The following is a 15,786-nucleotide window of genomic DNA, read 5'->3' on the forward strand; positions in this document are numbered from 1 at the left end:
CTGGGCCCCCTGCATTGGGAGCACAGAGTCTTACCCCTGGACCACCAGAGAAGTCTCCAACACCTTGATTTTTTCTTTCTAGCATCCAGAAGTCTGAGAGAATAAACTTCTGTCGTTTGAAGCCACCTCATTTGGAAGTTTGTAGTCATTTTTCATGGCAGCCCTAGGAAATGAAAAGAGTTGGGATTCCTGGGTCTCCTGCACATTACATCTTGCTGGGGTTGCGATGTCCAGGGTAGCTCCTTTGCCCATTCGGCTGGTGCACGGGCTGAGATGGCTGGAACATCGGGGGCTCTCTCTCCATGTGGCATCCATGCACGAGTAGCTGGGGTGTCCTCAGAGCATGGCAGCCTCAGTGCAGGAGGACTTTGACATGGCAACCAGCTTCCCCAGAGCCTGACAGTTTCTTATACCCCGGGCCCAGAACACGGCATGGTGTCACTTCCACCACATTCTCTTGGCCAAAGCAGTCCAAGAGCCAGTCATGCTCAAGGGGTGGTGATATTGACATCGTCCCTTTAGGCGACCACAGTGACAGTTAGTTGGTGATATGTGATTCAAGGAGATCCTAAAAAGAAATCCTGTCCCTCGGCAGGGAGGGATAAATTGGGAGTTTGGGATTGACATGTACACACTACTATATTTTTAAAAAGATAACCAACAAGGACCTACTGTATAGCACAGGGAACTCTGCTCAATATTCTGTAATAACCTAAATGGGAAAAGAACTTGAAAAAGAATAGATACGTGGATATGTGTAACTGAATCACTTTGCTATACACCTGAAACTAACACAACGTTGTTAATCAACTATACTCCAAAATAAAATAAAAATTAAAAAAAAAGAAGAAAAGAAACCCTGTCCTTCATCTGCCCCCAAATACCTTGGAAAATGTCCTTTTCTTCATAAGCTGTAGGTCCCCAGGGGAATGTAATTTTGTGTCTGTGGGCTTGCCTCAGCGAACCATGGAAAACATGAATTCTGCCATGTTGTGCTCAAAGAGTACATTGAAATGGTAGTTCTGTCTTTTTCTCAGTTGGTCTGAGGGCATCCTAGGAAATACAGCCCAGCCTTTATCTCCTGCCCCTGGAGCAGCAGGGGAGTGAAGTCTGGTCCTTACTCCTAACTGCGGGACATCCAGGGGTCATCTCCTAGTCATCTCCTGTCTCAGAGCCCCCTAGGAAATGCAGACATGTCTCCTTAGAACAACAAAATAGTCTTGACCTTTGGATGTGGGAGAAGAGACTGGAAGGTTAGTGCTTGGGTGAGTGAGTTGGAAGGTGGCATTTGGAGCCCAGAAATAGATGTGGAGGCAGCTTAGAGTGGAAGACTGCGTGGGACAGCTCCCAAGGCTGGACCTCGAGTGCCTGGGTCCTACAATGTGACCCCTAATTCCAGGAGCCTGAGGAAAGGTGTCTCCCATTCATCCTCACTGGAGAAGGGCAGATCTGGCCTTGTTCACTGGTACAAAAATCTTTATTTAAGTACAAAATATTAAATAAAACAAATATTAATTAATAATAATAGCGGCAACAATATTAATAATCACAAGAGCTCTCGCCTGCTGGCCCGCAGCCTTTCTTTAGCTTTTCTCCTCCGGTTCTCACAGTTCTCTGAGATAGGTGTTTTGGCAGCTGGGAAAACTAAGGCCCAGAGAGGGCAGCACACTGGCCTGAGGTCACACAGCAAGTCGGTAGGGCTGGGAGCTGAGGGAAGGGCAAAGGGATCCCCTGGATCCAGCCAAGGCAGTGGGAATGTGGGGTTCAGGCGCAGAGGAGAGTGCCTCCCCACAGTCTGGCAGTCACAAGCAGGGTGACAAAGAGGCTGAAGTGGGCAGGGCCAGGCTGGGGGGCGCCGTCCATGCGGGGCTGGGTATCCAGGTCTTCACGGTTATAGCCATTTCCAGTATAGCATGAGATGTTGAGATGAGTGAGGCTGAAGCCTTCAGCCACATGGAGGCTTTGGCACCAGGAGGGGGTTGCACAGCCTCTTACGGTGTAGCTTGGGTTCCCCAGCCCTGAGGAGAGAGAAGACTGTGTGAGACTCCCAACCCTCAGGCCTGGGACAGGAATTCTCACTGGGTGACACGATACCTCATGGTGGGTGACCCCTAGAGGAAGCAGCAATTCTAAATGTGGTCCTAGGACCCCTGGGGTTCCCTCAGACCCATCCAGGGGGGATCTGTGAAGTCAAACTTATTCTCATAATAATGCTAAAACCTCATTTGCCTTTTCTTGCTTTCACAAGTGTTTTTTGCTCTCACAAGGGGTTTCCTAGAAACCCGAGGATGCATGATCTCGTAACAGACTGAACTCAGAAGAAGACATGAGGGTCCATCTGTCTTCTATTAAGCCACACATTAAAGAGATTGCAAAATGGTAGAACAATGCCAGTCTTCTTGTTCAATTTTTTTATTTTGGAAAATGTCTCCTTTTTTTTTTTTCATAAAAATATGTTCACATGGAATGAGTTTTCAATTGTTCTTTTAAAATGAATAAATACATCCTTTAAAGTCTCTCGGTTTTCATCTCTAATGCAGTAAATATCTATAGATATGACCGACATAATAAGTTTTAAGCGCATGAAGGAATTTTGAGGGCCCAAAGTTTGAGAACCTCTGGAATAAAGGAACCTGCCCAGAACGTCACAGGATGGAATCCTGGGAGGTCCACAGGAAGCCCCACCCCCCCACCGAAGTCCCACCCCCAAAGAAATCCACATTTCTGTGGCCCAAGTATCCATTTCCTATTGAACAAGTCCTAATTCCTTACTACACTTTGCTCCCTCCTGACGGAAATCCTACCTTTTCCAACACGATGATCCACCTCAATTAAGTCCAGCTTAATGGGAAGTTTCCTCTTGCAGAAACCCCTCCCCACCATAAGTACCCTCTCCCAGCCTCCTAAAGGGCTCACCATTAGTGCCTGTGGCTTCCAGACATTGATTCATGGGGCCTCGGCAATCAATGAGGGAAGTCTCTTCGGAGGAACATCCATGGGTGCTGTTCCCCTCACAGCTGTAACACTGAAAGCCGTTCAGTGGCAGGTTTTGAAGCTCCAGGACTTGGGAGAAGACGAGTGACACAAACCAGGGAAATTAGCGCAAGGGGTTCAGAGCATTACATCCCCAGGACTCCCAACTCTCAGCCCGAGATGGCATGGCGCCCCCTTGTGGTCATGCCTTGGAACAACACCCTCTTTAAGCGGGGGTTCTCTAGGGCCTGAAACAAATCCCAACTCCCAGGTCCCCATGAGCCCCACCCCCCACCCCGCCTAGACACTGGGTAAGAGGAAATAGTCCCTGTCCTCAGAGAACTTATCATTTAGAGCTACACTGTCCCATATGGTAGCCACTAGCCACAAGTGGCTGTTTACATTGCCATTGAAATTAATATTAAATAAAATTCAAAATTCAGTTCAAGTACTCAAAAGCCATATATACAGAGGCTACCATATTGGACAGTACAGATACAGAACATTTCCATCACCATGGAAAGTTCTGTTGGACAGTAGTGATTTACAGAGACGGAATAACACAAAGGATCTAAATTATATTGAAAGGCAAAAGATAGGGAAATGTTCCCCGAGGACAATGCTATAAAGCTGAGACCTAACGAATGAGAAGTAGTCAGCCAGGTAAGCTCCTGGGGGAGATGTGTTCCTGGTGAAGGGTACTGCATGTGCAAAGGCCATGAGGCAGACGCATGCTGGATTACAGAGGGTGTAGTAGAGTCTTTGGATTTCATTCTAGAAGCAAGGGGGGGAACTTCCTTGGTGGCGCAGTGGTTAAGAATCCGCCTGCCAATGCAGGGGACAAGGGTTCAATCCCTGGTCCGGGAAGATCCCACATGCCTCGGAGCAACTAAGCCCGTGCACCAATAAATAAATAAATATTAAAAAATAAAAGCAAGGGGAAGGTGTTGAAGTGTTTGAGGAAGAGTGACATGATTTGACTTACATTAAAAAAAAAATCACTCTTCGGACTTCCCTGCACTGGTGCAGTGGTAAGAATCTGCCTGCCAGTGCAGGGAACACAGGTTCAATCCCTGGTCTGGAAGATCCCACATGTCGAGGAGCAACTAAGCCCTTGTGCCACAACCACTGAGACTGCTCTCTAGAGCCCTAGAGCCCCAACTACTGAGCGTGTGTGCCACAACTACTGAAGACCACACGCCTGTGCTCTGCAACAAGAGAAGCCACTGCAATGAGAAGCTGGCGCACTGCAACGAAGAGTAGCCCCCACTCGCTGCAATTAGAGAAAGTCGGCGACCAGCAACAACGACCCAATGCAGCCTAAATAAATAAATTTATTTATTTTTTTTAAATCACTCTTGGCTGCTGTGTGGAACGTTGGCTGTGGGGTAGCAGGAGAGGCAGCAGGAGGACCTGCAAGGTCATTACAACAATCTAGGCGAGAGGTCATGGTGGCTTGGACCAGAGTGCTGAGGAATGGAAGGATTCAAGAGGATGTAGAAGCATGAAGCACAGGTTTTGGTGAAGCTTTGATAGTTTCAATGAATTGCCACAAAATCCTTCTTTGAGAAAAGTCTTGATAAATCCATTTTTCAGAGGAGGAACACAGAGAAGGAGTTTGCCTGCAAGCAAGCAGCAGTCAGCCCGAGTGCACCTCCCCACCCCAATCCCAGGCCTCATACCGGATCCCCTGCCCCTTTACCTGGGCCCCCATTGCATTTGGTGGTGTTGCAGCACCGCAGGAAGTGGAAGGTGTGGTTGTTGTGGAAACCAGTGGGGCCTGGGCAGCCAGGAAGGTTGCCACAGCCTCGGGAGTGGCGCTCATCCCCTGGACTCCCTGTGGGGGCAGAGGAGGAGGTCAGATTGTTGGTGAGGGACTGAGACCGGATTTGCCCACTGTAGCAGTCATCCGTCCATCCTCTGTTTCATCCTTCATTATGGGACCCTCATTTTATTGGTGGCAGCCACGTATCTAGCCAAAAGACACAACTTCCAGCCTCCATGGGTATAGTCATGTGGTTAAGTTCTGGTCAATGTGATCTAAGTAGAAAAGTTTTATGGGACTTCCAGAAAGGAGAACCTTTACAAAACGAGGGGTGCCCCCATTTTGCCCCTTCTTTTCCCCCTTCCTCCTTTCTGGAACTTGGACATGAGGTCTGGAGCTCAGGCAGCCATCTTGGACTATGAGGCAAACTTGAGAATGGAAGAATATGTAAGAAATGAGAAGGCATTTGAGTTCCTGGTGACTGTAGAACTGTCCTAGTGGCCCTGGACTTCCCATCACTGGACTTTTTGTGTGAGTACTAACTTTCTACCTTGCTTAAATCCCTGTTACTTGGGGGCTGCTGTTAAGTGCAGCCTTCAGGAGGAGCAAAGGAGGGAGAGAGAGTGGCTGGCAGGTTGGGGCTCACCTTTCAGGCTCCGGTGGGTTACCACCTCCAGGCACTGTTCTCCAGGGTTGCGGCATTGCAGGCTCTTGTCCCAGCCTCTCTCACAGCTCAGGTCTGATGATGCACAGGAAGCACATTCGAGGTAACGGCTTCGGGGAAAGGTAGGAACCCGGCCTGTTTGGGGAGGATTAGGAGGGTGAGACTTTATGGGAAGAGTCCTAGAGACCCTTCTTTGAGGACTCACTTCAGCATCAATTCTTCCTTACCCCACCCTTCAGCCAATTATCAAGTGCTGCCCATCCCACCTCCTGAATCATTCTAGAATCCATCCCCTCCTTTCCAACTCCATGACCAGGTCAGACCTCCTTCAATACCAGCTTCCTCCCTGGCCTCCTGGTTTCCATTCTCGTCCTTCCCATCCCAGTGCATCCCACATGGCCCTAATACTCAAATCTGACCCTGCCTCTCCTCCATTCAGCACTTTTCCATGGGTCCCCAGTGCTCTCAGAATAAAATCCAGCAAACTCAGCCTGGTATTCAAGGTCCTGGTCACCTTTCCTACCTCATCTCCCCCCAGCAGCCCCTCAGACTCTACACTGGCTTCCCTCAGTCCCCAAGTGTACATGCTGACTCCCATTCAGCCTTTCATCTCCTGTTGCCTTTGCCTAGAAGACTTTCCCCTGTTCCCCACTTTCCCTATCTCCTACTCCTTCTTCAGGGGTCATCTTATCCAATGTCACCTCCTCCAGGAAGCCCTCCTTGACTTCCCAGGCTGGATCAGGTGCCCCTCTGGGCTCCCCAATCCCAGCCCTGCCGCCCACGCTGGGTCATCCCTGTCTGGTGACAAGTCTATTTCCCTCACTGTTGGTGGTTTTTTTTTTTTTGGCCACGCCATGTGGCTTGTGAGATCTTAGTTTCCCAACCAGAGATTGAACCTTTGCCCCCTATGGTGGAAGTGTGAAGTCCTAATCACTGGACCACCAGGGAAATCCCTGGTGGGTTTTTTTTTTTTTTCCCTTCAATCTTTTGCTTGTTTCCTTCAATGGATTCAGTCCCAGGAGGGTAGGACCAGGGCTGTCTTGGTCACTACTATGTCTCAACGCAACCCAGCCCAAGTCTGGGGCCAGAGAAGATATTCAATAAATATTTGTTAAATGAATGAATGAATGAACAATTACTTAAAACCCTTCTATCATTCCCTGTGGTAGTCAGCCTCCAAGACGGACCCCGATGATCCCTGCTTCCTGGTATTTGTGCCTTTGTGCGGTCCCTTCCCATAAGGAATAGAGCTGACCTGTGGAACCAACAGGATATTGTGGAAATGATGGTGTGTGACCTCTGTGCTAGATCACATAAGACATTGCAACTTCTTCCTGACTTCCTCTTGGATCACTTGCTCTGGGGGAAGCCAGCTGCCATGTTATAAGGACACTCAAGTAGCCCCACCATGAGGTGTACATGGTGAGGAACTGAGACCTTTGCCAAAGCCCTGCGAGCTGATCATCCATGTGAATGAAGCTACCCTGGGCACCTGCGGATGACTGCAGCCCACTGTCATCATGACGACAACCTCATGAAAGATTCAGAACCACCTAGCTAAGCCATTCCCAGATTGTTGACCTTTGAAAACTTTATGAAGGACTTCCCTGGTGGTGCAGTGGTTAAGAATCCACCTGCCAATGCAGGGGACACGGGTTCAATTCCTGGTCCGGGAAGATCCCACATGCTGCAGAGCAACTAAGCCCGTGCACCACAACTAGTGAGCCCATGTGCCACAACTACTGAAGCCCACGCACCTAGAGCCCATGCTCCACAACAAGAGAAGCCACCGCAATGAGAAGCCCATGCACCACAATGAAGAGTAGCCCCTGCTCACTGCAACTAGAGAAAGCTCACACGCAGCAACGAAGACCCAACACAGCCAAAAATAAGTAAATTTATATAAAAAAAAACTTTATGAAATAATACATGCTTACTTTTGTTTGAAGCTTTGGGGCAATCTGTAATGCAGCAATATGTAATTTATACACTACTCATACCTTTGTCAGAGGTCAAAGCCTCACTTGATTGACCTGTGATAACTTTGCCTCTCACACAGACCTTCCAGTCCAGGCCAAGTGGATGATTTACTTTTCCCTGGAAACACCAGAGTCATTCCTTTGCTCAGGCCTTGGCTCACACCATTCCTAAGCCTGGCATGCCCTTCCCTTCCTGACCCCAGATATCCGAGTTTGACTTTGGGCCAAGTCTTAGAGAAATTAGAGGGCTGTCTCAGCCAAGGCTCTCGACTGGCAGGCCAGCAGCTGTAACTAGGTGAATCACTTACCTCCAAAGCCAAATCTTTCCCACCCCCTCCCAAAAGAAAAATAACTAAAAGGCCCACAACCCACATCTTCTCATATGAACTACCATGAAAATGAAAACACAAATTGCCATCAATGCCAAAATAGCTGTCTCATATCACCCATGGGTCTCCTTTGTGAGCTCTTCTTCTTGTGTCACTCTTCTAAATGTGGCTGATCCTCAGGCTCTGTCTTGGGCCCCCTTTTCATTTCTCATGGTACACACTCTCTCCCACGGGATGTTATCCATTGACATGGCTTCATCTCCACCTATCTGCTGGGAACTCAAAAATCTCTCTCCAGGCAAAACTTCTCTCTGAACTCCATACCTATATGTCCAAGGGCCTCCTGGAGGTCCCCTGGCTATCTGCCAAGCACCTGAGTCTCTACCTGCCCCCAACTAGACTCTCCATCTTCTCAAAACTGCTCCTTCTCCTGAATTCCATGTCTCTGAGATGGTCCTATCTGGTCCCCCAGGGTAGAAACCTGACAGACTCCTTGATCCTCCATATGTAGGCATCAGTGTAGATACTCCTACTGCCCTGTCTTCTGGTTCTGTAATCCTTTTGCTCCACTGTCTCTGATCTCCATCAAGCATGTCTATTGAGTCCTCTCTCCCTGTTCTCTATTTCCTGTTGGACTCATTTTAAAAATAGAGTTCAGATTTCTGCTAAAACGTAACCTTTCCTCTATTTTCTTGAATATATTGATCATAGCTATTTTAAAGTTCCCCTGTCTAATAACTCCAATATCTGATTCATGACAAGCCTGTTTCTATTGTGGGATTTTTCTCTTGGTTTCCGGTCAATTGGCCCTTTCTGTTTTCTTCAGGATACCTTGTACATTTTGATTGAATGCCAGGCATAGAGGACAATCTGTAAAGGCTCTAAATGATGCTATCTTCTGCCAAAGAGGATTAGGTTTTCTTTTTGTTGAAGATCAGGTGTAGGCATTTTTAGGGCTGTAAGTGTTGCCCTTACTCCTAGGGTGTGGTCTCAGAAGAAAGCCTGAGACCTCTCTTTCCAACTTGGCAACTTCGGTGCCCCAGCATCATATGCTTGCTGGAATTCCTGCTCAGTTCTGTAGCTTCCCACATACTGTTTTCCGTAGAGTTTCTTGGAGTCTCACCCTATGCATATATGGCTTGCCAATGACTTGAAGGAAATTTGCAGATTTGGGGACTCCCTTTTCTGTGGTTCCGTGCATTCCAGGATTTTACTTCTTATTTTTCAGACACTCTGGCAGCCCCAGACTCCAACCTCTGCCTTCTCAGTCTAGCGACGATCTCTTTCTATTTGTGTTCTAGTTTCTTTCCAGAGCAGTGAATTGGCAAGTACACTCAAGGAAAAAGCCAGCTTGTCTGTCGAATTCAACTTCTGTGCTTCCCTTATTTCAAAGATTGGAGCACCTCAATTTCCTCTTTTCATTTGCTTGCTCTTGAGTAACTTTAACCATTGTTTATAATTTGTCCAGCTTTTATAACTGTCATTGGCAGGGGAGTTGATCTGATACAAGTGACTCCACATGACTAGAACCCGCAAACCCCAACATCTAATCCATCATTAAGTTCTGATCAGCTACCTGCTAAATAGCCCTTAAATCCATCCACTTCTCTCCATCTGCACAATGGACAGACACTCTCTTCTTCTTCTTCTTCATTTTTTGCCACATTGCGTGGCATGTGCGATCTTAGTTCCCCGACCAGGGATTGAATCCGTGCCCCCTGCAGTGGAAGTGCAGAGTCTTAACCACTAAACCACCAGGGAAGTCCCTACACTCTCTTCTTTATCTGGACAACCTCACGCACCTCCAAGTTAGTTTCCCCTCATCTACCTTCCCTCCATCATTCCTTCCCTCCAATCTATCTTCCACTCTGAGGTCAGAATAACTTGTCAAAAAATACAAATACGAAAACTACAAATCTGATAGTGACACTCTGTACCTGAAACCCTTTCATGACCTCCCAGTGTTCCCCAGATGACGTCTGTATTCCCCACCACAACCTAGAAGGCCCTGTGTAATGTGCCCTTGCCAATTTCATCAGTCCCTCTTGCTCCATCTTGTCCTTCTTTCGCCATGCTACTTTCACTGCCTTTATATCTGTTGCTCCTTCTGTCTGGAAAACCCTTTCCCCTGTCTTTTTAACAGCCCGACTCCTACTCATCCCTCAAGATCCAGCTTCGCTGTTGCTTCCTGTATAGGAAACATTCCCTGATCTGAGTCAAGTATCTCCTCTAGGGTCCCACAACCCCTGCTCTTAGTTATCCCAGCCCTGATCACTCTGGCCCCTGTTTCCCCTATTTCAGCCCTGACAATTCTGGACTGTGCTTCCCCATGACAAGTCTGACCTCTCAGGTCTCTGTTTCCCCTATCATGGTCCTGACTCCTTTGCCTGTGCTTCCCCCATCCCAGCTCTGACTAATCAGGGCAGTCACTGTCTGGTGATGGGTCTGTTCACCCCCCCACCCCCCTCACATACACATACACACTGGACTCTGAGCTCCATAGGGGCAGGGCCCAAGGCTGTCTCGGTCACTGCTGTGTCCTCAGTGTCTTGGAAGAACAGGATGTGGTTTAAGCAACTATTCTAGTCATCACAAGCAAGGTAAAATGGCATTAGAAATGGGGCTGATGGGACTTCCCTGGTGGTCCAGCGGTTAAGACTGCACACTTCTACTGCAGGGTTGTGGGTTCCATCTTTGGTCAGGGAACTAAGATCCCATATGACATGCACTGCAGCCAAAAAAAAAATTTTTTTTTTTTTAAATGGGGCTGATAAGACTTCCCTGGTGGACCAATGGTTCCCCTGGTCGGGGAACTAAGATCCTGCATGCCAGGTGTTGTGGCCAAAAAATAAAGGTGGGGAGCTGATATAAGTATATTAGTTATTAAATTACTGAATTGACAGCAACTGCCCAAGTGGATCCCTGACCACTCCCAACCCTCTCTGTATTTTATTTTTTTGGCCATGCCGTGCAGCTTGCAGGATCTCAGTTCCCTGACCAGGGATCGAACCCGGTCCATGGCAGTGAAAGCCCAGAATTCTAACCACTAGACCACCACGGAACTCCCCCCAAACCTGTCTTTAGAACCCTCATGTCCCCAAGATCCACTGGAGGGGTAGCACCAGGCCCAGCAAGAGGCCTCCAGTTCTGACGGGTCAATATTATTCTGCTGCACTGACCAATATTGTTAAATATTTGGACTATCATCTCTGATTACAAGTATTACTTAGGACTTCCCTGGTGGCTCAGTGGTGAAGAATCTGCCTGCCAATGCAGGGGACACAGGTTCGATCCCTGGTCCAGGGAGATCCCACATGCTGTAGAGCAACTAAGCCCGTGCGCCACAACTGCTGAAGCCTGAGTGCCCTAAAGCCTGCGTGCCACAACTACTGAGCCCGAGTGCTGCAACTACTGAAGCCCATGTGCCTAGAGCCTGTGCTTCGCAATAAGAGAAGCTACCGCAATGAGAAGCCTGCACACTGCAACGAAGAGTAGCTCCTGCTCACTGCAACTAGAGAAAGCCCATTGGCAACAACGAAGACCCAACACAGCCCAAAAAAACACACAAAAAAACCCCAAAACACAAAAAAACAAGCATTCCTTAGACTCAGTATTAATGCTTTCCTTCAGCACATCTAACAGACAGAGGAAGCCGGCATCCTCTCTCTTGTCACTTCCTCGCCTCTCTCTTGTCACTTCCTCGAAAATAAACACCTGGTTCAATCCCCACCAACAGATGAAAGTTCAAGGTCAGGATAAATGAAAATCTAGTGGAATCAGGACAGATGAAGAACAAGAAAAAAACTCAGTGCAGACGCAGCTACTCTGCTTCCTGACGTCATTATGGCTAGACTGGCCTTAACCCATTTCCTTCCTCCCCAAGGCCACAAAGAGGAATCTCTGCCTGACCACACACCATGGGTCCATTCCTTCCCACCCTTCCTCTCCTGTGAGAACTTGGGGAATTTGAGTTTTTCTGAGTCTTCTCACAACGACCAGAGCTTGAAGCCATGAAACTTGACAAAAAGCCTATGGAAGTTTCTTCACATTCTTTTTCATCACCCAACCCAAGAATCATGGATTCTAGGGAACTTTCCAAGCCCGTGGCAGCCTGTCTGATCCTCTCCTGTTTTGACTTCCTTTAAGAACTTTGAGTCTCTGGTATCTCTGGTCTTTGTATCTTGGTCCCTTAGCAAGGGACAAAGCATCCATGGCCAGAATCATTTCCTCTCCCATGAAAAGAAAAAATAGATGGCAAAGCATCAGTGAGATACCTCACCGGCCTCTCGAGTGGGTGTATGTGTGTGCAGCTTCTTAAAGGCAGGTGTTTCGCCTTATAAGTAACAACCACACACACACACACACACACACACACAGGTATGGGATGGGATAAGATTAGGGATGGGGATGAGTTTGTAGTTGGGAGTGGGATTAGGGACGGTTTGCGATGAGATGGGGTTGACTGGGGGATGGGATTAGAGATGTGTTTGGAAGGAGGATGGGTTGGAGTTGGAGAGTGTTGGGGATGAAATTTAGTTGGGGACGGGATTGTAGGTGAGGTTGAGTTGGGCTTGGGGATGGGGATGGAGCCAGGCTGGAGATGTGTTTAGGATAAGGAAAGGTTTGAGCTGGGGTAGGTGCTGGGTAAGGCATGGATCTGGGGTTGGGGTGGCCTAGGACTGGGGATAGGACCAGCATGATGATGAGGTTGAGCTGGGGATGGTTTGGGGCTGAGGATGGTGAGGGCTGCCCTACTCACCAGGACTGGGCCGGTTGCACAAGTTTGACCCACACACAGCCTCTGTCAGGGTGATGATCTGCATGCCAGTCCGATAGCTCATGGTCCTGTTGGTCTTCTCTGGGTGGGTACAGCCTCTCTCCACCACCTCCAGCTCGTCACCTTCTGTGAGGAATGTCTCATTGTTACCCCAGAGGCTTCCCTGGGCCCAACCAGCCTCTGACACTCCTGGTTATAGGGTCACCCGCTTGCAGGGTTGATCCCTGCCAGGCCTCTCCTCTTGCTTGAGTCCAACTCTATCTTTTCTAGAATTATCCACCCCCCACCCCGGAAGCATACTCTGTCTTAGTGACAACACTATTCCTGGGAACTGCTGGATCCATCTACCCTCCCAGCTCGGTGATCTTAGCAGGGAGATGCTTCTAATAGGAATCTTTAATGGAAAATGCTTCAAGCTTACCAAAAAGTATAAGAAAATGATATAATAAATACTGTGACTTCTTCACCGAACGTTATAAAATATTAGCATTTTGCTATATTTGTTTCAGATTTTTTTAAAAAAAAGAAACCAAATTTAAAAGATAGTTAAAGGGGCTTCCTAGGTGGCGCAGTGGTTAAGAATCCGCCTGCCAATGCAGAGGACACGGGTTTGATCCCTGCTCCAGGAAGATCCCACATGCCGTGGAGCAACTAAGCCCATGCGCCAAAAAAAAAAAAAAAAAAAAAGATAGTTAAAGACTCCTGCTTACACCCCCACCCCCCCAAATCCCATCTTCCTTATGCCCTGTCCAGAGGCAACTACCGGTGTAGATAATTCTCATACCTCTGTATGCAGAATATATATTATTGTTTATTTGTATATTGTTTATCTATTTTGATTGTTAGATACTATTTCTATCAATAGGTGTCAAACTCTGCAACATGCTTTTTTTTTTCCTTTCTCTCTCAACCTTATATTTTTGAGATGTATCCAGGTAAATACCTGCTGCCCTAGCTCCTTCATGTAAGCTGCTATGGGGTATACGTTTCTCCTCTGCTGACAACTGATTTCATTCTTTCCAGTTTTCCATATCACAAGCATTAGGGCTAAGAACATTCTTTTACACGTGTCTCTGGGCACGCGTGGCCAAGGCTCTTTGGGGTCTCTACATTCCTAGAAGCCTAAATGCTGGTTGGAGGGTATGTTCATCTTTATTTGTACCAGATATTGCCATATCCCTCTGTTTGGTGGATGCACCAATTTACCCCCCTAACAGCAAAGCCTGCAGCTCCACATCCTCGGTATTGTCAGATTTTTAAATGCTTGTCCGTCTGGTGGGCGTGTAACCAGTCTCAATGTCTTTTTCATGCGTACTTCCCTGATTACTCATAAGATAAGGTTTCTCCGTCATTCGGTCCTTCGCTTCCCCAGCTCACCTTCCCATACGCGCAGGACCGTGGTCCTGCAGAGGTCCTGGCCGGGGGCACACTCTTCCACCCTGCATTTCCCGGTACTCCCACACAGCATGCACAGCAGGCCCCAGGAGGCTGGGGGCAGAGGGAGGAGAGGAGAGGAGAGGTGTTATTGCTCCGCGCCAAGATCCCCCTCTTGCCCCCTTAAGCCCCATTATCTGGACCAAGTCTCCAGGCCACGTGCACTCAGGTTCGGGCTCCACAGGTCCTTTCCTCCACCCCGCCCGCCTCGGCCTATTCCGCCTCGCGAGCTCTCCTAGGGGTGTTCTAGCCTCACCGACTCCAGCCGATCTTTACGTTCTACCCCGGTTCCCGGTGCCCTCCACTAACGCCCACTGGTTCTCCTCCCCTTCATAGCCTCTCCCCACCCAGCAGTCCACGCCGAACTTCTAACTCCGCCCATCAGCCCTGCAGAGATTCTAACCCCACCTACTGTGGCCTCCCCTGAAGTTTTCCCCCGCCCACTAGCAGCTCCCGAACTGTTAGCCCCGCTCACTGCCCCCCCTCCTCGTTGTTCTGGCCCCTCCCACTAGGGCTCCGGAGCCGTTAGCCCCACCTACTGGCTCCTCCCCGGCGTTCTGACCCCGCCCACCGGCTCCGCCCCGATCTTATAATCCCGCCCACTAGCTCCGCCCCAAGGCCTATCCCTGCCCATCACCTCTCCCCTGTGGTCCCCAGCTCCAAATCTGGAGTCCCCTTTAGGGTCATTACTCATTCTAGGCCTCCCGCGGTCCGGAAAACTTTCCGACTTATTCATTACCGAACCACCTCTCACCCCCTACCCCTACCCCTCCCCCCGTCCTGACAATTCCTTCTCAACTTCCTTTCGTTTTTCATCCCTTTTTAGATTTTCCGGAGAAAGGAGTAGTGAAAGGGGGAGGCCCCTCGAAGGACAAGCCCTGGGTCCCCGGCCCCTGGGCTCTGCGACGCTCAGCCTGACTCTCTTCAGACCTTTTGTAAAATGAGGCACTGTCCTCCCGGTCTTGCAAATGTGTCTGGCGGGGGGGGGGGGGGGGGGGCGGGCGGGAGAGGTGGATCTGATAGAGTGGAGAGGGCTGTAGGCGCCCCTGCGGGTCAGAATCCCACTTACAAGGACTGGCTGTGTGACCTCGGGCCAGTTAGCTAACCTCTCTGTGCCTCAGTGTCTCTGTAAAACGGGGTTAAAATAGCTCCGCCCGCCCAGTTGGAAATTGCCAAGGAAGGAGCTTAGAAGAGCGCCTGGAATAAACAGCGTACTCACTAAATAGTGGCTGTTGTTGAGTGCCTTCGCTCAACTAATAATGATAATTACAGAGCGTCAGCTGCGTGCCCAGTACGGTGCGGTGTGGGGCTGCAGAGAGCAGGAGAATTATTATTTGAGTATGGGTGGGGGTGCTCGGAACGGAGCCCTCCTTCTCCAAGGCATCAGACTCGGAGCTCTCTTCCCCTCCCCCCCCCGCTTCCCCGCCATCGGACCCAGTCCCCAGCGCAGGGCTTAGGGCACCCAGCCCCTACCTGGAATGCAGGTCTGAACCAACAGCAGCAGCAGCAGCAGCGGCGGGCGGCCCATTTCCGGCGGTGGCTCCTCTCCGCAGTCTCCCTGCACCTCTCAGTCTGGCCCCAGGAAGAAGACAGTTTTGTGGCCCTGGGGGCTCCTCCCAGAAGTTTGCGAAAGAGCGAGTCAGCCCCAGATGCATGGGTCATCCCCTCTCCCCCGCCCCCTTCCTCAAAAACTTCCTTTTCCAGGGCGTGGCCAGCTCGGGGTAGAGGGGCTGTCTCTGCTCTGACTCACGTTGGCCGTAGTCACAGCTGTCCCCAGACTGCCTGGGTGCAAATTCCACTTCTCTTTCTTCCTGCCATGGGACCTTGGGCAAGGGACCTCACCCCTCTGATTAAAACTTGTCCCG

General features: G+C 49.4%; 1 protein-coding gene across 1 annotated transcript; it reads right to left on the reverse strand.

Moving 5' to 3' along the window:
- Nucleotides 1–1,468: 1,468 nt before the first annotated feature.
- Nucleotides 1,469–15,486, reverse strand: PLAUR (plasminogen activator, urokinase receptor). The gene is made up of 7 exons (XM_057710995.1): nt 15,395–15,486; nt 13,865–13,975; nt 12,470–12,613; nt 5,385–5,537; nt 4,676–4,810; nt 2,917–3,063; nt 1,469–2,018 (listed from the first exon to the last, which is right to left on the reverse strand). The coding sequence occupies exons 1-7, from the start codon at nt 15,447–15,449 to the stop codon at nt 1,765–1,767; spliced, it is 999 nt and encodes a 332-aa protein (XP_057566978.1). The 5' UTR covers nt 15,450–15,486; the 3' UTR covers nt 1,469–1,764.
- Between the last annotated feature and the right edge of the window lie 300 nt (nt 15,487–15,786).

The sequence above is a fragment of the Hippopotamus amphibius genome, chromosome 16 (assembly GCF_030028045.1).
Source record: "Hippopotamus amphibius kiboko isolate mHipAmp2 chromosome 16, mHipAmp2.hap2, whole genome shotgun sequence".
NCBI lineage: Eukaryota > Metazoa > Chordata > Mammalia > Artiodactyla > Hippopotamidae > Hippopotamus > Hippopotamus amphibius.

Bases quoted from the DNA above. Each gene is read 5' to 3' on its own strand.
- PLAUR (XM_057710995.1), bottom strand. From the start codon at position 15,449: ATGGGCCGCCCGCCGCTGCTGCTGCTGCTGCTGTTGGTTCAGACCTGC. The intron at 13,976-15,394 runs GTAGGGGCTGGG...CTCTGCCCCCAG, and splicing joins GGTTCAGACCTGCATTCCAG to CCTCCTGGGGCCTGCTGTGC. The intron at 3,064-4,675 runs GTAAAGGGGCAG...TCTTCTCCCAAG, and splicing joins CAAATGCAATGGGGGCCCAG to TCCTGGAGCTTCAAAACCTG.